The 20,839-nt window shown below is 43.8% G+C and overlaps 1 protein-coding gene across 7 annotated transcripts in view; it reads right to left on the bottom strand.

Annotated features, from left to right (window-relative positions):
• Positions 1–20,839, bottom strand: part of LOC137375957 (ETS-related transcription factor Elf-2-like) — a 165,097-nt gene that overhangs the window by 41,741 nt on the left and 102,517 nt on the right. For 2 of the 7 annotated variants that reach the window (XM_068043783.1, XM_068043791.1), the window contains exon 1: positions 5,627–5,707. The exons of 4 other annotated variants lie outside the window; for them this stretch is intronic. In XM_068043783.1, the coding sequence (XP_067899884.1) occupies positions 5,627–5,684 (58 nt within the window). In that variant the 5' untranslated portion in view covers positions 5,685–5,707. Of the gene's footprint in view, positions 1–4,167; positions 5,221–5,626; positions 5,708–20,839 lie in introns of those variants that run through there. One more of the 7 variants, XM_068043801.1, reaches the window with a different exon arrangement.

Raw genomic sequence — 20,839 nt, 5'->3', positions numbered from 1 at the left:
AAATGGAATGCGAAGGCTACACACCAGAGTTCATGGGGTTGATGGGGGTCCCCTCAGCTTTTGCACCAGCTGCAGTTCCAACATAACCATGCTGAAACAAACACTTTGAAATATAAAACTGACCCCAAATTTAAGATTCGATTGAGGCGGAGCAGCGCCTTAAATATTTTAAAACCTGCACATTGCAGGTTTCTGGAACTGCCCTTACTCTGTGAAACACATTTTCAGAGTAAATAAACACTGTTCATGTGGTTATGTTGTATTTTGTGCTGCATTAACACCCTTCAGCACTCAAAAATGTTGTAACTATTTTAAAAGTGGCATTTTTAATTGTTACACAATGGTGCCAAATAAGTACATATATAAATGAACATGGAAAATAAAACCTCTCACTAAATTACTCCAATTGTCTGTTCATTAATGAATCAAATTGCTACGTTTTTTTTCTGGGAGATTTCTCAAGTGAGCAAGGTCTTAGGTCAACAGATGGATCTCGATAGGAACTTCAGTGTATTCATTACAGCAAGTGCATCTGAGACTTTGGAGCAATTCATGGAAAGGCTCCAACCGTGAACAGCAGGTTTCCTTGTCACAGTTGTCTCCCATCTTTTGCAAGATTCCATTATGAAATCATGTGCTTCCTGGACATCATGAGTGGAGGGGCAGCAGCAGCAGCAACTCATTTCTGAGTTTACAGACCCTCCCACCCTCCCCCCCCCCCGTGCTCCCTGGCCGCGGTGCATAGCCTAACCTGGCCTGCATCAGGTTCCTCTGTAACACTGACCCGGATTTTGCAGTAGAAATAACGGCAAGGCTTTCAGCACTCGCCATTACTGAACCGTAAATTGGACAGTCTTTCTGGCATCCACACATGCACAGTTAAATATGGAAATCAGGACATTGCTGCCCAAATTACCCTGCTACTCTGAAAACTCCACTACACTGGTATCTCGCCGAGAGACTCAGCAATGAAACACTTGACAGTCCTGAAATTGTGGCACTTACTCAATAAGTACCATTAAAACACCCCAGAAAAAGTTAGAGCATGTCCATTTAAGTGTAAGTGAATGTTTAAACACGTGCCAAATCTTAATTACTGCCAAACAACCTCTCTGGCACTGAAAGTTAACTTTTTTAATTTTGTCATCTCATTGTTTAAAAATTAAGAATGCTTTTCTTCCTGTCTCCTCTTTCTTTCCTTCTCTTTATTTTGCTTACTGTACATGATTTGTCATTGAATTAACTATTCTAACTTACACTCTGCAGCCTAGAATTGACACAGGCAGGTTTACTAAACAAGGGGCGGAGTTTTGATCAGGAAATCTGGAGGTTCGGGTTACAGCATTCTCCCTTGCAGTGGAGTTTTAACTCCACGGCATATGCCTTTTTGTTTTAAAGAGGATCCCTGCCTGGAAGCCAGCCTGATGGACACAGTTGGCATCCAGTGGGCGAGAAACACTCCTAAAGGAGGAATATGCTTGCTGTGTTACTGGTAGTGTTCAGCCAGGAAGGGGGTGCATTGCCAGGGAAGCAGATAAGCTTGGAGGCCTGGGGTAGCACTCCTGCTCCTCCTGACCCACAAGCAGTGTTGCAAGGGTACTTACGTTCCTTTTTTTTTTGTTTGTTTGTGGGATGTGGGCGTCACTGACTAGGCCAGCATTTACTGCCCTAATTGCCCTTGAATTGAGTGGCTTGCTAGGCCAGTTCAGAGGGCATTTTAAGAGTCAACCACATTGCTGTGAGTCTGCAGTCACATGTAGGCCAGACCAGGTAGGGACGCCAGATTTCTTTCCCTAAAGGACATTAGTGAACCAGATGGGTTTTTACAACAGTCGACAATGGTTTCGTGGTCATTAGACTCCACGAAGCAGTCCTCACCTTCCTTGACCGGCCAGTGTTAAACCTGCAAGACAGGTTAAATGTGAAGCTCCCAGCCTCATTATACTTAAATGGCCAGCTCGCCTTCTGAGAGCAGGGTGGCTGCCTGCAACCTGTCCCACTTCTATTAAATGCACAATTAGGTGGCTGGAGTGTAGTTTGAGATTTTAAAACTTTTACAACTCATGACTCTATCCCACCCATTTCTGGGGCTTAAAATTACCCGATATGTCTCAGTAAGAATTCTCCAATCCGATCAGTCAAGGAGACACACCATTGCTTCCTCTGTTCACACAGGTCCCAGGTCCCCGTCAAGGGTGCCACACTGTTTTTGCTTATTAATAATCACAAGTTCCAGTGCAAATAGCCAAGTGTAGGTGCAATGAATGACTAGCACCTTTTGTTTGCTGACCACAAAATCCAGGCGCAGAGAAATTTCACCAGCAGCTGGAAATCAGTGGTCCACTTACCCCACTATATCAGGTAAGCACTGTCCTAAAGACGATAACACCAGTGCAAAACCAGAAGAGTGCAGCACACCTGCACCATAAGTCACCATTGATGCAGCTGGGTCCACTGCAGCAAGATCAGTCATAATGCTATTCTATGTACTCCAATGTGCATGCATGACATCATAGTGTTTATTTGGGGAAATCGAGCTCCCAAAGTTGCAAACAAGTTACGATGCTAAAGAAATAGTGAAATCAATAACACTGTAATGGTTTGCAGCCCTCAATTTATTTTCAAGTCTGTTTTTAACAAATCAGTCATTCTCCCAACAGACATGTGGGTCAGGAAATGCCAGGGTAAATTTAAAGCTTGTTAGCTGATCTCCGCCTGCGTGCTGAAGCTGTCATCAGCTGAGAGAAGCGGGATGGAAGGAGGTCAACCAGTTCAGTATCCAGTGACAGTTCACCTTTCCATTAGAAAGTTCACATGCAAATCTCAGATAAAGGTCAGGTTCAAGCTCAACTATAATAGCCCCTTTAGACAGAATAATCTGAAGATACTCATTGTGTCACCTCACACATTAAGTATGGCAACTTGAGTAATGTAGTTGGCGAGAATAATTCATATCTCCCAACATTTCATCAGGAACTTAGATTTGGCCAATGAACAATAGCTGACATTTTAATCAAAGTAAATACACCAAACTATGGATCTAAAATTTCAGAATTCTGGTAATCAAAAGCAGCCACCATTTTACAGAATCCATCTAATGAACTGCATTAAATCTTATTCAGAAAAGATGTAATGCTGATACGCTTAACTGACAATAGGTCAAACTCTGTCTAAAGGGCAGCTATAAATACACAGTTGTGTAGTTTGATATTAATTTGGGCTCGGATGTGGGGCCTGCAGTTTTAGATTTCATACAGTAGTCAAACATCATCAAGTCAGAAGTAGTCTGCTGCTCTCTCTCACATATACACACACAAGCTCATATAGCAATGCCACCTGTTACAGATCAACACAACTTCCACTAAGGTACCCTGGCTTGTGGGTTGCTTCCATTTATGGGAATGTGTTAGATGCCATACCTTGGTAGGGAATCAGTGGTGCAAAGGAGTATATTGGCAGTTTGTACAGAGCACAGCGCTGTCTCTTGCCAATGTGGAGCAGCAGGAGATCAGTAAACTTTCAATCTGGGAAGGAAAGAGGCTGGATGACTCTCCCTCCCTGGCAGAGGACGTGTTTAACCACATGATTTCACTTGCAAACTCTCATTCAAACTGACGTGAACTAGGCGTAGTATTTTTACTAACTTTTATTTTGCGCCACAATCATTGAATGCCTAATTAAGGTGCACTTAAAAGTTTACAAAATTTATTGGCAAAGAGTTGTAGCTGTCAAGCAGACCGATTTCCATGTTCCTCCCAGCGGGAAGGAGTGCACCGTCAAGTTAAATGCACGTAAATCGACACATGTTGCGGCCGTCAGGTTGATGCAACATCTCTAACTTCCACATTTCAGCACACCACAAACCTCCTCACCCAACCAGCCAATTATCTGTGCAGTTCCCTCAAAATTAGGCCAACATTGGCAAGTGTCCAAGGCTTGCAGTCAACACAAGCCTGAGTGCGGAAGTACTAAATGCAGCGCAACACCACATTTCATTAATAAAAAAAGGTTTCATTTTCCTTACAGATCGAGTTTCAGACTTGTTTTGTAAGATCTTTCTCCTTTTCACAAATAGGTAAGGGTTTGTTTTAAGTTTTTTTTTACTATACTCATAGTTTATTATTTTTGATTTACAGTTGAGAGAATAAGTTTTTCGACATCACTTACCCTCAAAAATTCACAGGCTGTTCACAGGGTCTCGGCCACTCTACGAGGCATTAATACTATTCAAAGGTACAAGTTTCTCGCCAGATTAATTCGTTTTTCAGATATGCGAGGAGGCCGCGGAGCCTGTAAGATTTTAAAGCCTGCACATTGCACTCCTGGAACTGCCCTTACTCCGTGGAACACATTTCCAGAGTAAATAAACACTGTCCACGTGGTTATGTTGTATTTTGTGCTGCATTAACACTCTTCAGCATTCAAAAATGTTGTCACTACTTTAAAAGTGCCATTCTTAATTGTGACACAATCGTGCCAAATAAATACGTATATAAACGAACTTAGAAAATAAAACCTCTGAAATGTCATCGAATTGCTAAGTTTTTTTTCTCCTCTGGGAGATCTCTCCAATCTGGAAGGTCTTGGGTCAAGAGACGGATCTCGAAAGAAACTTCAGTCTATTCACTGCAGCAATTGTATCTCTGAGGCTTTGGAGCAATTCACGGAAAGGCTCCAAACGTGAACGTTCGTTACCTCCAGTCAATGCGCAGCATTCCGTTACTAAATCGCGCGCTTCCCTGGGCGAGTGAATGAAGCGGACGGAGGGGCCGCGGTAGCGACTCACTTCCGTGTTTACAGAGCCTGCCCTGCCGTGGCCCCGGCGCGCAGCCTAACCTGGCCAGCATCAGGTTCCATTCGAACGCGGCCCTGGGCGCTCGCATTCCATTTCCGAACGTCTGCCTCCCGGGCCACGTTCCAACGGGGCTCGTGAGCCCGAGCCAAACGTTACATTGCCCGCCCGTCAATCAGCCCGAAACCGTTCGGCGGCGCTTCCGCCATCAAAATGGGTTGCAGCCGCGCAGTTATAAAATGAACCGCTTAACATAGTAAAGACACATTAATTCCCGCCCCACAAAAATAAAATACACCACTCCCTTACACACGTACAGAAATAACCCCCTCTATTATTGAAGCGACACATCTACATTAGTCAACTACTGATTTAAAGCCTCGAGTATTCACAGAACAAGACAGCGTGGCAAGACGTCGGAAAGACAACAATCCACCACCACACTTCCTGGTTCAGCGGCTATTAATGTAAACTAACGGCAAAGGCGCACGCACTCGGGACAGCTCGCTGCGAACAGATGCGTCCCTGCAAATAAAATCTCCTCGGGCCACTGAAGTCTGCAAGTTGCGGGTTTATAAGGAATTTTTTTTTTAAAAAAGATCAGCAAATTTCATCAGCCGCCCCGCTCTGCAAGCTGATCAGGAAGAGCCCATGTCGCCGTGCAGGTTGCTAACAAGGTGATCACTTCCTGATCTCCCCCCCTCCTCCTCTCTCCTCCTTACACTAACGGGACTGAAGCGGAGTGCAGACAGTCGGATGTCCCCCCCAAACACCGGCCGCACGGCTCCCGCCAGCAATGCAACGGGCTGCAAAGTTCTGAGGGATGAGTTTTACCGGCTTGGATGAGTAAATCCAGCTGATTTTTCCGACCCTCGTGAAGTGAAGTCGCCATCTTCTCTGCAAAGAGCAGCAGCTTCCCAGAGAGAGAGAGAGAGAGCTGATGGTATCACTGCGCAGCGACAGGAAATCTTTACACACACACACACAGCCGTATCCGTCCGCAGAGCCACACACACCAACCGCAACTTCAACAAATCTGAGCAGAGCACAGGCAGAGCAGAGCAAGTCGAAAATACACCGTGCGGGGGGGAAAAAAAACTCAATGCAAATTGCGCCTCTCCGTGCTTTTCTCCCCCCCGCCATTAATCAGCTGCATGCAATACAATTTCTCACCCAAGCACGCTGACTGTAAAAAAAAAAATCCACACAGAAAGGAAGAGTTTCTCCCACATTTCAAGCTGAGAAAGAGATCCAGATTGAGAGGCACAGACACGGATCCTGCTATTGTTTCAACAGCAGCCCGCTTCTTACTCTTGATTCCTCGGTGCTTTTACCCGAGTGCAGGTCCACAGGGATGCACTTTACCGTAACATTTCCTCACCAGATGCAGATTCCCTAGAAATTCTCATTCCCCCACATTATAAAACCGCGTTAACACGTACGGTTGTGTTGTACAGCCAATTAATGTTCATTTTAAACAGTCTCCAACTAGATAGAGCCCTGCAAGCAGTTCCTGCTTAAGGCAGGAACTCCCAAACCCACAGTTAAACTGTACAGAGCACCATGATTTAGAAATCTAGTGCGGGTCATTTAAATGAATTGGAAAGGCTGCAGGTTATTCAGAAATAGGCTTTCCAGACTTTAAAAAAAACCCTTAATTACGGTTTTTGCCTGAAGACGATCTTTTATTCTCTATCAATCCATTTATATAAAAACGGATCTAAATACGTATTAGGCGGTTATTTAAATGCATACAAGCATTGTGTAGGAGTTGTGGGTTCGTGTTCTAACTTTAAATTCGCAGCTTAACCATCTCCCAACACAAACATGTCAATCACATATCTTCACAGGCCAGAAAACTATTTAATCTCTATAGCACCGGCAGGTGAAGGACAGGTGGTTAAATCTACACTACCCTGTAACGCACTGTGTTTTCCTGCTGAAATGGAGCTGCTTTTAAATTTGTGTCCATTTAAGTCTACCAAGTCCACTTTCTGTGAATCCTGAAGTCACCGTTATTGAGGGGCTTTTGCTGAATGCCAACTATGTATGGTGCTTGTTAGTGTCCAGTTCCTGGTCAATCTGCACCCTTTCCAATTGCAATTAACCCTACTTGACCCCAGCACAAAATGACCATAAGGATAGGATTATGCCATTTAGCCCCTCATGCCTGTTCCGCCAGGCAATAAGATCATGACTGATCTGCAACCGATGCCCACATACCCACCTTTGCTCCATATCGCTCAATACTATTGGTTAACAAAAATCTGTCAATCTTAGTTTTAAAATAAACTGATCTGGCATCAAAGCTATGCCTTTCTTTTTGACAATTCAAAGTGATGTGTTAAGTGTCAACACTTAAAGGTTCAGGCCAAGAAAGTTTAAAATGTTTTTCAATATCATACATACAGGAAATATCTTCGTGCTACTTAATATGAAGACAGAGTCTGAAGGACACTGAGCACTTAAATAGATAGATACTTCACAGAAAAAAAGTGATCCAAGTAGTTTTGACGGATTTTTAGACATTGTTGGTTGTGTGTATTGCGATCACCTAATAAGTCAAATAAAAACATTATTAATTTGAAAATTATTCATTTTGCTTATACTGGTGTTAAAATATACATTGTAGAAAATCCTACCAGTCAGCAAAATCCTAACTTCTTTGTCACAGCTAGAATTGTTTTATCATAATTTAAAACAAAAAGTCACAGCGACAGACTGCACGTTTACAAAATAAAAGTGTAATAGTACACTGATTTTTGCATACAATGGTTTGATAAAATTCATCAGTCACTGGGAGCTCAAAGATTGGCACTCTGCTTGTTATAAACGATTGAGAAATAATTTCATGAACAGTTTATGCATCAGCATCAGTCGTGACTCAGTTGGTAACAGCAGTCATCTGAGTCAAAAGGTTGTGGGTTCACTCCAGCATAAATATCTAGGCCAACACTCCAGAGCAGTGCTAAGGGAGTGCTGTACTGTCAGAGATGCCACCTTTCAGAAGAGCCATTAAATTGAGGCCCCTTCTGCCCTCTCCGACGGCCTAAAAGATCCCAAGGCACTACTTCGAAGAACAGCTGGAAAGTACTCCTGTGTCCTGGCCAACTTTTATACCTCAACCAACATCACCAAAACAGATTATCTAGTTATTTTCTCATTGCTGTTTGAAGGATCTCACTGTGTGTAAACTGGCTGCCATGTTTCCAATATTTAAACCGATATTGAATTGGCTGTGAAGTACTTTGGGACATTGTTACAGACAGGGGGCAGGGGGAGATGGGTGGATGACTTCCACTTTTCACCTCTCAACTGACGTTAGACTGTGTTTTTTTTTTAAAAAGAGTATTGTTTTAGTATGAAAATTTTAGTGGTCAAATAAACATGCAAATGGCAAGTTTTCTCATAGGATTAAAAGAACGATAAATTATTTATTAAACGATACCCAAAAACATTCACAACCTCACCCACTCACACGCACGAGACAGAGATTACGAGATAGCATGCAGTTAAGTCTGATTGTTGTAAAAAAGTTCACTTTGAAACCTTCTTGGTTTTCCAGGAGGAATTTTTTTTTCATGGTGGTGCAGGACTGCTGTTCCTTTTCTTGGCTCACTGAAGAATTGCAGACTCCTCTGGTTAAGATTCAGTCAAAGTCGGTGGCAAGAATCTGGTTACGATTTCTCTGGTGGGGAGTTTTCAAGGTCACCTTGCAATCTCTGCCTTTAAAGATGTTACAGGCAGGCTCTTCTTGGCTGGAGTGGATCTCTCAACTTCCTGGCTGGCTGGCTTTCTGATTCTCTTTTAGAGAGCTTTTTTTTCCCCCAACAGGCTGGGTTTAGTCAGGTGACCATAGATGTTCTCCCCTGGTGTGTTCGTACAAAGTCTTTGAACGTGTGGCCATTGCTACACAATGGGGTTTGAATGTGGTTTATCTTGATAAAGTGGCGTTATGTCCCACCTATCATCTTGGCTTTGAATCTGGAGTCTCTCTGTCTGCAAAGGCCTTTGTCAATCCAATTCTTGAAGATAGGTGCCATTTAGCATTGAATGGGTCTTTTAGCATTTTAACGTGCCTTCCCCAGGACTAGTCCAGATGTGATGATAGTGCCTGTTGGAGACCTATGTATATTTGCAGTACAGGAGAGGTCAACTGACTTCTTACTCCATCTTGTTTGCAGAAGTGTCCCCTTTTTTGGAGTTTCAGTTCACAATTGCTCCAGTTCACTTTAGTTCATAATTGTTCCTCGCGTGAGCATGTCAGCATCTTGAGATTGTGAAAGGTACTATATAAATCTTTTTATTAAAAGTCTTGCATATAGCATGTGCCGTTGGATTTCCTGTAATGCTTTTTAATCTGTACTGCAGGAAACAAGAGAGAAGTAGACAACTGCTCCAAGCCATATGTAGATACAAGAACGTTGAACTTTTTAAGAACAATGATTCTTACAATTTATTGTACCCTTTCAATCTCCTGCACTCAGCTCTCGTATAGATGCAAATCACTTTTAAAATGCTGTCTCAGCTACCTCTCCAAGAATGTACCAGCTCCACAATGTTACCTATTTTTTCCTCTGATTGGTTTAACAAAGCCAGGTTCTGAACTGCAGCCTGACCGATAACTAAACCGACCATTCATTTCAAGAATCCACTGCAACTACTCCTTCTGGTGTTAAAGGCAACACACCCAATTAACCAAGAGCAGTGCCACGGAAGATTCATGAGTAATATATGAAAAGTCTTGCCCTGCATGAATTTCTTGTAAATTTAAGAGTTATTCGTAATTTGAGTCAAATTTATAATCATTCCTAAACTTATTCTAATTCATCTGTTTTTAAAAAAAAAGTTACCTCTACCTACCTGATTCTAATATGTGATTGTCTGCTGACTTCTAAGTGAACACTTCAGGCAGTTTTAATCAGCAAATGAGGTCCAATGTATTTCATAAGATCTTGAATTGTATTTTATATAGGCCTACCGCCTGACAAAGGCAGACGGTCGGGGTGCCTACCAGTATGCAGCAGCAGCAACAGTGGAAATGCGGTGTTGCTATTCTTCAATTTTTGAGGTGCACATGCCCTGTTTCTGCCAGGCAGGAGGATCAGAATCTATCCTAACATATTCTACTTTTCCACAGGAGATTCCCTGTATGAAAGGAAAGACTTGCATTTATATGGTACTTTTCATGACCTCAGATTGTCCCAAAACACATTACAGACAATAAAGTACTTTTGAGTTATAGAGTTATACAGCACAGAAACAGGCCCTTCGGCCCACCGTGTCTGTGTTGGCCCGTCACCTTGTATGCTATGGCATTTCAAGTGCTCATCTAAATACTTCTTTAATGTTGTGAGCATTCCTGCCTCGACCACCCCTTCAAGCAGTGTGTTCCAGATGCCAACCACCCTCTGGGTAAAAACTTTTTTCCTCAAATTCCCTCTAAACCTCCTGTCCCTTAACTTAAATCTATGCCCCCTGGCTATTGACACTTCCGCTAATGGAAGAAGTTTCTTCATATCTACCCTATCTATGCCCCTCATAATTTTGTATATCTCAATCAGGTCCTCCCTCAGCCTTCGCTGCTCTAAGGAAAACAACCCTAGCCTATCCAGTCTCTCTTCATAATTGAAATGCACCAGCCCAGGCAACATCCTGGTGAATCTCCTCTGCACGCTCTCCAGTGCAATCACATCCTTCCTATAGTATGGCGACCAGAACTGTACACAGTACTCTAGCTGTGGCCTAACTAGCATTTTATACAGCTTCATCATAACCTCCCTGCTCTTATATTCTATGCCTCGGCTAATAAAGGCAAGTATCCCGTATGCATTCCTAACCACCTTATCGACCTGTGCTGAAGCCTTCAGTGATCTATGGACAAGTACACCAAGGTCCCTCTGACTCTCTGTACTTCCTAGGATCCTACCATCCATTGTATATTCTTTTACCTTGTTAGTCCTCCCAAAATGCATCACCTCGCACTTCTCAGGATTAAATTCCATTTGCCACTGCTACGTCCATCTCACCAGCCCATCTATATTGACCTGTAATCTAAGGCTTTCCTCCTGACCATTTACTAATATTTTGAATTGTAGTCACTCTTGTAATGTAGGAAACACAGCACCAATTTGTACACTGCGAGCTCCAACATAGAGCAATGCGATAAATACCAGATAATCTGTTTTTATTGATTTAATTGAGGGACAAATATTGGCAATCACACTGGAGACAACTCTTCCCTGCTCTTCGTCGAAATAGTGCGATGGGATTTTTATGTCCACCTGAGAGGGCAGACAGGGCCTTGATTTAATGTCTCATCTGAAAGACGGCACCTGAAAAATAAGAGGTTTGTTTCCAATCTCTGGAATGGGACTTGAACCCACAACCCTCTGACTTAGAGGCAAGAGTGCTACCACTGAGCCACAGCTTACACTCTAAACATATTAAATAGGGCGGCACAGTGGCGCAGTGGTTAGCACCGCAGCCTCACAGCTCCAGCGACCCGGGTTCAATTCTGGGTACTGCCTGTGTGGAGTTTGCAAGTTCTCCCTGTGTCTGCGTGGGTTTCCTCCGGGTGCTCTGGTTTCCTCCCACATGCCAAAGACTTGCAGGTTGATAGGTAAATTGGCCATTATAAATTGCCCCTCGTATAGGTAGGTGGTAGGGAAATATAGGGACAGGTGGGGATGTGGTAGGAATATGGAATTAGTGTAGGATTAGTATAAATGGGTGGTTGATGGTCGGCACAGACTCGGTGGGCCGAAGGGCCTGTTTCAGTGCTGTATCTCTAAACTAAGATTTATATTGAATAAATTGCATATAACTTCTTCTTCTTCTGGTCATATAATTCCTGTAACATTTTTGTGTCATGGCAATCAAATTTATGCTGCAGGCTTGAAATTGATGGAGGTGGAATAAAGTTTGCATAACACCCAAGCAAATTTCTTCCAGCTGTCTAGGAGACATAAAAACTTATTTATTGTAACTAATGCAAATTTATTCATTGGATTAATTTATATCTTAGTTTGTTAGAAGAGAAGACTAGCAAAGAAAATTAAATCACTCAAAAGTACTTCAAAAATCCTGAAAATCCTGCCACCTGTCTTCCCCCCACAGTAACTGAAAATTATGAATGTAAAATTTCACACTTAATAAAAATATGAAAAAGTTACAGATTTTACAATAATATGATTAAACTTAACTATCTTATAGCACTTTTGTGTGTTTGAGCTGTTTCTCCTAAAAGCCTGGGCTTCATGTTTAAATTTTGTCTTTAAGCTATCAGTCTGTTAGCTTTATGCATATTTTACAGATCAGGAGATCCCACAGTATTAACATATGGGGCTGAATTCTATAAGCCCGAATCCAAAATCGGTGATGGGCAAAAAAAAATGCGGGCCGCACACCAAAGAACCACCATGATTCCAAGTGCAGCAGCTCATTTAAATAGCCGGGACAGGACGCCCCACCGATCAGCTGGAGGGGGTGGGCTGTCCATCCCCGGCAATGGCATCAGCTGCCTGTGTGCAGGCACTTACACCGTTTTTAAAAGGGCCGTCAGCCCTTCCGGGACATTTAAATATTTAAAGTGAAATTCAATTAAAATACATTTCTTTTTTCCCTCTCCCACTGCCCCCCGCTATCAATTAAATTATTTGCCCTCCACCAACCCCCCCCCACCCCAAAACACTTAGCTCCACAATCTGACTTTCCCCTGCCTAAACTGCACAAATTTTAAACTATAACGCTTCCCACCATCTCCTACACCCAGGACATTCATTCGACTCCATTCCCTCCCACATTGAAAAAAATTACCTCCTCCCCCTCCCCATCAGTGTTGCACCTCGCTTCCCCGGACGGCCGCGGGGGGTAAAGATCACAGTGGGACTTCAAGAGGCAATGGGAGAGTCATTAATGCAGGCATTTTAATTTATTTAAATATTTAAATTGAGGTCCCGTCGCCGAGTTGGGGGCCGGGGGGGGGGGGGGGGAGGTCACCACAAGACCTCGCCGCCGACGTCGAGGTCCGTGGCGGGCCTCATCCAGGGCCATCTTCAGGGCCTCCCCCAGCCACGGATCCCGACGTCGAGAGCTCTAAAGAATGCAGCCCATGATGCGCACAGTGTTACCCCCATACATCAGTAGGATTTTCTCACTGTTGTTTGTCCTGCAGCAGGATTTATGACGGACTTCCTTTCTTCCAAATGACTCAAACATACTGGAGAATATGTTTTTTGTTTCTCTACAGCCACGGTTTACATAAGAACATAAGAAATAGGAGCAGGAGTAGGCCATTCAGTCCCTCAAGCCTGCCCCGCCATCCAGTAAAGTCATGGCTGATCTGTCCCAGGCCTTAACTCCTCTTTCAGGCCTGCTCCACCTAACCCTCGACTCCCCGAGATTTCAAAAATCTATCTACCTCCTCCTTAAATACATTTAGTGACCTAGCTTCCACAACTCTCTGAGGCAGAGAATTCCAGAGATTCACCACCCTCTGAAAGAAATTCCTTTGCATCTCAGTTGTAAATATATGACCCCTTATTCTGTAACTAAAAATTAGCTGAATCATTCTGCTTATGTTTTACCTACACCTTCTTCTGGCAGGGCAGGGATCCTGAAGAACCAAGACAGCATGGAGTGGGCTTCGCCATCAGAAACTCCTTGCTCAGCATGATAGAGCCTCCCTCAAATGGCTCGGAACGCATACTGTCCATCCGACTGCTCACCACCTCTGGTCCAGTACACCTACTCAGCATCTATGCTCCAACACTCTGTTCCACACCTGAAGCTAAAGACCAGTTCTATGAACAACTCCATAACATCATTAGCAGCATCCCCAACACCGAACACCTATTCCTGCTGGGGGACTTTAATGCCAGGGTTGGGGCCGACCATGACTCATGGCCCCCCTGCCTTGGGCGCTATGGCGTTGGAAGGATGAATGAGAACGGGCAGAGACTGCTTGAGTTGTGTACCTATCATAACCTCTGCATCACCAACTCGTTCTTTCACACTAAACCCTGTCACCAGGTTTCATGGAGGCACCCAAGATCACGTCGTTGGCACCAGCTAGACCTCATTGTCACAAGGCGAGCCGCCTTAAACAGTGTTCAAATCACACGCAGCTTCCACAGTGCGGACTGCGACACCGACCACTCCCTGGTGTGCAGCAAGGTTAGACTCAGACCAAAGAAGTTGCATCATTCCAAGCAGAAGGGCCACCCGCGCATCAACACGAGCAGAATTTCTCACCCACAGCTGTTACAAAAATTTCTAAATTCACTTGTAACAGCCCTTCAAAACACTCCCACAGGGGATGCTGAGACCAAGTGGGCCCACATCAGAGACGCCATCTATGAGTCAGCTTTGACCACCTACGGCAAAAGTGCGAAGAGAAATGCAGACTGGTTTCAATCTCATAATGAAGAGCTGGAACCTGTCATAGCCGCTAAGCGCATTGCACTTTTGAACTACAAGAAAGCCCCCAGCGATTTAACATCCGCAGCACTTAAAGCAGCCAGAAGTACTGCACAAAGAACAGCTAGGCGTTGCGCAAACGACTACTGGCAACACCTATGCAGTCATATTCAGCTGGCCTCAGACACCGGAAACATCAGAGGAATGTATGATGGCATGAAGAGAGCTCTTGGGCCAACCATCAAGAAGATCACCCCCCTCAAATCTAAATCGGGGGACATAATCACTGACCAACGCAAACAGATGGACCGCTGGGTTGAGCACTACCTAGAACTGTACTCCAGGGAGAATGCTGTCACTGAGACTGCCCTCAATGCAGCCCAGCCTCTACCAGTCATGGATGATCTGGACATACAGCCAACCAAATCGGAACTCAGTGATGCCATTGATTCCCTAGCCAGCGGAAAAGCCCCTGGGAAGGACAGCATTACCCCTGAAATAATCAAGAGTGCCAAGCCTGCTATACTCTCAGCACTACATGAACTGCTATGCCTGTGCTGGGACGAGGGAGCAGTACCCCAGGACATGCGCGATGCCAACATCATCACCCTCTATAAAAACAAAGGTGACCGCGGTGACTGCAACAACTACCGTGGAATCTCCCTGCTCAGCATAGTGGGGAAAGTCTTTGCTCGAGTCGCTCTGAACAGGCTCCAGAAGCTGGCCGAGCGCGTCTACCCTGAGGCACAGTGTGGCTTTCGTGCAGAGAGATCGACTATTGACATGCTGTTCTCCCTTCGTCAGATACAGGAGAAATGCCGTGAACAACAGATGCCCCTCTACATTGCTTTCATTGATCTCACCAAAGCCTTTGACCTCGTCAGCAGACGTGGTCTCTTCAGACTACTAGAAAAGATCGGATGTCCACCAAAGCTACTAAGTATCATCACCTCATTCCATGACAATATGAAAGGCACAATTCAACATGGTGGCTCCTCATCAGAGCCCTTTCCTATCCTGAGTGGTGTGAAACAGGGCTGTGTTCTCGCACCCACACTTTTTGGGATTTTCTTCTCCCTGCTGCTTTCACATGCGTTCAAATCCTCTGAAGAAGGAATTTTCCTCCACACAAGATCAGGGGGCAGGTTGTTCAACCTTGCCCGTCTAAGAGCGAAGTCCAAAGTACGGAAAGTCCTCATCAGAGAACTCCTCTTTGCTGACGATGCTGCTTTAACATCTCACACTGAAGAATGCCTGCAGAGTCTCATCGACAGGTTTGCGTCTGCCTGCAATGAATTTGGCCTAACCATCAGCCTCAAGAAAACGAACATCATGGGGCAGGATGTCAGAAATGCTCCATCCATCAATATTGGCGACCACGCTCTGGAAGTGGTTCAAGAGTTCACCTACCTAGGCTCAACTATCACCAGTAACCTGTCTCTAGATGCAGAAATCAACAAGCGCATGGGTAAGGCTTCCACTGCTATGTCCAGACTGGCCAAGAGAGTGTGGGAAAATGGCGCACTGACACGGAACACAAAAGTCCGAGTGTATCAGGCCTGTGTCCTCAGTACCTTGCTCTACGGCAGCGAGGCCTGGACAACGTATGCCAGCCAAGAGCGACGTCTCAATTCATTCCATCTTCGCTGCCTTCGGAGAATACTTGGCATCAGGTGGCAGGACTATATCTCCAACACAGAAGTCCTTGAAGCGGCCAACACCCCCAGCTTATACACACTACTGAGTCAGCGGCGCTTGAGATGGCTTGGCCATGTGAGCCGCATGGAAGATGGCAGGATCCCCAAAGACACATTGTACAGCGAGCTCGCCACTGGTATCAGACCCACCGGCCGTCCATGTCTCCGTTATAAAGACGTCTGCAAACGCGACATGAAATCGTGTGACATTGATCACAAGTCGTGGGAGTCAGTTGCCAGCATTCGCCAGAGCTGGCGGGCAGCCATAAAGACAGGGCTAAATTGTGGCGAGTCGAAGAGACTTAGTAGTTGGCAGGAAAAAAGACAGAGGCGCAAGGGGAGAGCCAACTGTGCAACAGCCCCAACAAACAAATTTCTCTGCAGCACCTGTGGAAGAGCCTGTCACTCCAGAATTGGCCTTTATAGCCACTCCAGGCGCTGCTTCACAAACCACTGACCACCTCCAGGCGCGTATCCATTGTCTCTCGAGATAAGGAGGCCCAAAAGAGAAAGAGATGTTTTAATTCAGAGAAAACCACACAGCAACTTTGGTTATATATACCTGTAGCCTGAACAAATAATTTATTTTTCTCAAGGCTTCAATATAGTTAAGAACCTTTCTCCTTTCAGTGATGAGGTGAAACCTAATTTCTGAAGTAAGCTTTAGAATTTTTCCAACTGATAGCAAGACTGGTACTGTGCAGACGTTGAAAGTAGAAGTGCAAGGCCGAGAAGCAGCAAGTATAAGAATCAGTGGAGGGGCGGGGAGGAGGGGGGGAACTAAGGAAGGACATTCTTGCCTCAGAAGAAATGCAACAAAGGTTCACGAGATTGATGCATGAAATGAGAGGGCTTTGCTACAAAGAGAGATTAAGTAGAATGGGCCTATACGCTCTCGGATTTTTGAAGAATGAGAGGGATCTCATTGAAACATGTCAAATTCTTAGTAAGCTTGATCGGGTAAACGCTGAGAGGTTGTTTCAACGGGCTAAAAAGTCTAAAATTGGGGTCATAGTATCAGGATGAGGGGTCGGCTGTTTTGGACCATGATGAGAAGGGTTGTGAATCTTTAGAATTCTGTACCCCAGAGGGCTGTGGATGCTCAGTCGTTGCATATTCAAGGCTGAGATGGATAGATTTTTGGGCACTAAGGGAATCAAGGGATTGCATAGGAAAATGGAATTGATATGCAAGTTCAGCCATGATCTAATTGAATGGAGGACCAGGCTTGATGGGCCATATGACCTACTTCTGTTTCTTACCCAGTTAGAAGGATAGATAAATAGTGTAATGGAAAGGGAGGCAAAGAAAAAGTGTGCACTGTTGCTTCCAGGTGTCAGCCTCCCCCCCTCCCAATTCCAAACGCATGTTTACCTAACATGCCACCCATTGGCAGCAGTCAGCTCCATTTTGACCAGCCCATGGTTTGTTTTCACCAGTAGGTGCCCCTTCCCTACATGTTCCCATCCCATCAGCCTAGGTCCTATCCTGAAGGCAATTTTAAGCACAAAGCTCATTTTAATTACCTTATTTGCCAGCTGTATGGTGGCTGTACAGTAGTTTACTGAAATATCAGCAGCAAGATTATGTGCTTCATTCCTGGAGCGTGACTTAAATCCAGAAGCTTCTATCCCTTCCAATATGCCTATGTAAAATACCAAAGGCAGCCCTCTGGTGGGTTATTCCAGCCCTTCACAGCCATTTTTCCAAACCAATTCCTTCTTCCAGCTGCTTCATTGCCTAATCAGATTCAGGTCACCTGAAGCGCGCTCGATCTGCTCTTGGCCTTGTGACATGCTGACCTTTTCGACCCTCCCACCAACTAACCCATTCCCTCTGTGCATTCAGGCTTGTCTCCAATAATCTTGGCTGTGCTTCAAGTCACAGCATTAATTTATTTTTAAATATGTGCATTGGGGTGAGAAAAAAGTGAACAGAGTTGTGAATTAATTTGAGTTCTGGATATTATATACTGATCAATCTTTGATTTACAAAATCACCAGAGCCCTCTTGTTGTAGATGTTATTCACAGGGAGAAAATAAATGCAAACGCATGCCACTCATAACAGAGAAGTTACGGAGGTCCATCATGGTGCTATTTTCTGGAATTACTTCTCAGACCACAGGTTAAAAGCTGAACTGATTAAACTACATTATTCATACATTTTGGCTTCAGTGTAATTACATGAAGGACAAATGCAGACAAAACCACCCAATTTAGCCAACACTTTCTGAAGCCAAAAGGTATAGACAGGGTGGATAGCAAGAAGCTTTTTCCCCAGAGTGGGGGATTCAATTACAAGGGGACACGAGTTCAAAGTGAAAGGGGAAAAGTTTAGGGGGGATATGCGTGGAAAGTTCTTTACGCAGAGGGTGGTGGGTGCATGGAACGCATTGCCAGCGGAGGTGGTAGACGCGGGCACGATAGCGTCTTTTAAGATGTATCTAGACAGATACATGAATGGGCAGGAAGTAAAGAGATACAGACCCTTAGAAAATAGGCGACAGGTTTAGATAGAGGATTTGGAGCGGCGCAGGCTTGGAGGGCCGAAGGGCCTGTTCCTGTGCTGTAATCTTCTTTGTTCTTTGAAGAGTAAAAGTATATATTTTGCAAAATTACAGTTAATGGAGCATATTACAATTATTTTACTGCAAAAACTAGGCATTTTAAAGACAGGAAAATATTGCTAAAAAGGATACACAATCATTCTGATTATAAACACTTAATATATACACAAATTTAAGGGAAGCTCAAATTGTCAATTGTTTTTGTTAACACAAGCTGCGTGAAAATGCATACAATCTCTGTTTTGCGTACGACACATCAAAACACAGCATGTGTCATTTTTCCTAACTTTGCTTTCAAGTCCAAATTAAAACTGGAACACTATCATCAAAGCCAGCTACTGATGCCAACACTGAGTACACAAACTGCTCAATTAGTAATATGTAACTCACAGATAAAGCAGCAAGAGCCATCCCATCTGTACATTTAATTAGCACGATTCTGTGGTGGCATTCTTCAGGAGCAAGTGCAAAAAGATTTTTAGACATTTACTAAATTAATTACAAATTGTCATATGTAAAATAATACATAATAACACCTCCATTCACCAAGTTGAACAAATTCACCATGGTTTTCTTAAAATTGTCACCATCAAATTACTTGGTCAACATTGGCAGGTTTGTGGTCAGATTACATCTGAAAACACTTCCATGTCCAAAAAAAGACTAGCAGCAAACCACTGGTAGGGTTTAGAGTCAGCGATGTACAACACATATTAACAAAGACTTCCTTTGCCATCAATCAAGGAAACTCGTTTTCCGCTGTGGTATTACGACATTACACAAGTTGCTCTACTATGCACTCTTTCCTCTTATTATTCACTACCAAATTATGGTTGGAACATTCTCAGCCTCTCTCTTGCTTTGAATGCCAATGGTGCTTGCTCACCAGGTCAAAAAGTAGCACACTGCTGGCAGAAATAGCAGCTACAGAAACAGGCTACCTTGGAATGATATCCCAGGGCATAAATCAAACACAGATCATAGTCAACTTAGGGTACACTGTTACTATAGTAAAACAATCAGTGGTATAGTGAGGATAAAAGTATTATTTGTCAGCAGCTAGAACAGCTAACATCCTAGGAAAAAAAGCGTAATTTTTATTTGGCATACATGTTTATATTGTACCTCTTCAAGGGAGATTATTAACTACAGTATGAGGTACACCCTGCAGTATATAGCTAGAGAAATAAGATTTGACAGCCACTGGTAGCAAGTTTTAAACTGATCAATGGCTTTACTCTGAAACAAAGCCAAAACAGTCACATTTACAGATGGAGGAAAGGATATGGGTCTTAAACTCAGTGCCACTGTGGTGAAGTAACTACGGTCCTACGGATTTTGAAGCATTTCCCCCTGTCCTACTCTCACAACTTAGTTTAAAGTAATTTTCCAGATTTACCTTTTCCATACCTCCAGGTGCTTACCCATTGTCTCTCGAGACAAGGAGGCCAAATAAATCTATTGTATATACCTCTAGAAAATGTCACCTCTCAGACACTTCCTTTCAAGGTTGAAAAGATTTTTCAACTTTTTCCTTATAACTCACACCTTGGACAATCAGGATCAGCTTCACAGCACTGCCTCCAGATCTTCAACATTTCCTTTGTATTTCGGTGACCAGGACTAGACACAGCATTCAAGCTATGTGGGATTTAGAAATACACACACACCTGGCTCTTTATCTTTGGTATTTCTGAATCCCACATTATACTAAACTTGATTATTCTATGGTCTGCCCTACCACCACTCCACCCCCCGACACCCCCGCTTAAGGATGTCACAACTTCCACTTCTTGTGTGTTATCTGGGTCATGTACAAACACCAAGTCGAGATAAGTATTACCTTTCGTAGCTTTCCTGATATCAGGAGTCATGAAGCAGTCATGCATTACATTCATCAACCCAGACTTAACACTTGAGGTTTCCCAATTTGTATTTGTTTGAAGTTTGCGTTTAAAGTAACTCCACTTCGCACAAACCCTTCCTATCTCTTCATGGAGAAAATTGTCTCCTTTCTTAAGCTGACCTGATTGTCTGTACCATACAGTGTTAGCTCAGTTTTTTGTTTCATACATTAGTGATGCCCAACTCGAGTAGTTAATTGTCCAGCATTCCAGCTCCCAGTGTTTCATACACCACCTCCTTTTCTGTCCGCACTCCATTTTCCCCATCGACCTCTCCATGACTTTCAAGCCGAATCTTTATCCATGCTATCTATCTTGTGATTTTCTAGCTATCTCTTCCTCTATGATCTTGTGCCTCTCTGTATTGTTGGATAACGCCCAAAATTGGTTAGTTATTTTAATTTTGAATCACTTTACAGGTCTGTTTGCTTTTCTTGTTAGATTTACCAAACTTAATC

The sequence above is a fragment of the Heterodontus francisci genome, chromosome 1, assembly GCF_036365525.1.
Source record: "Heterodontus francisci isolate sHetFra1 chromosome 1, sHetFra1.hap1, whole genome shotgun sequence".
Taxonomy (NCBI): domain Eukaryota; kingdom Metazoa; phylum Chordata; class Chondrichthyes; order Heterodontiformes; family Heterodontidae; genus Heterodontus; species Heterodontus francisci.
This window is presented reverse-complemented; position numbering and strand designations above follow the sequence as displayed.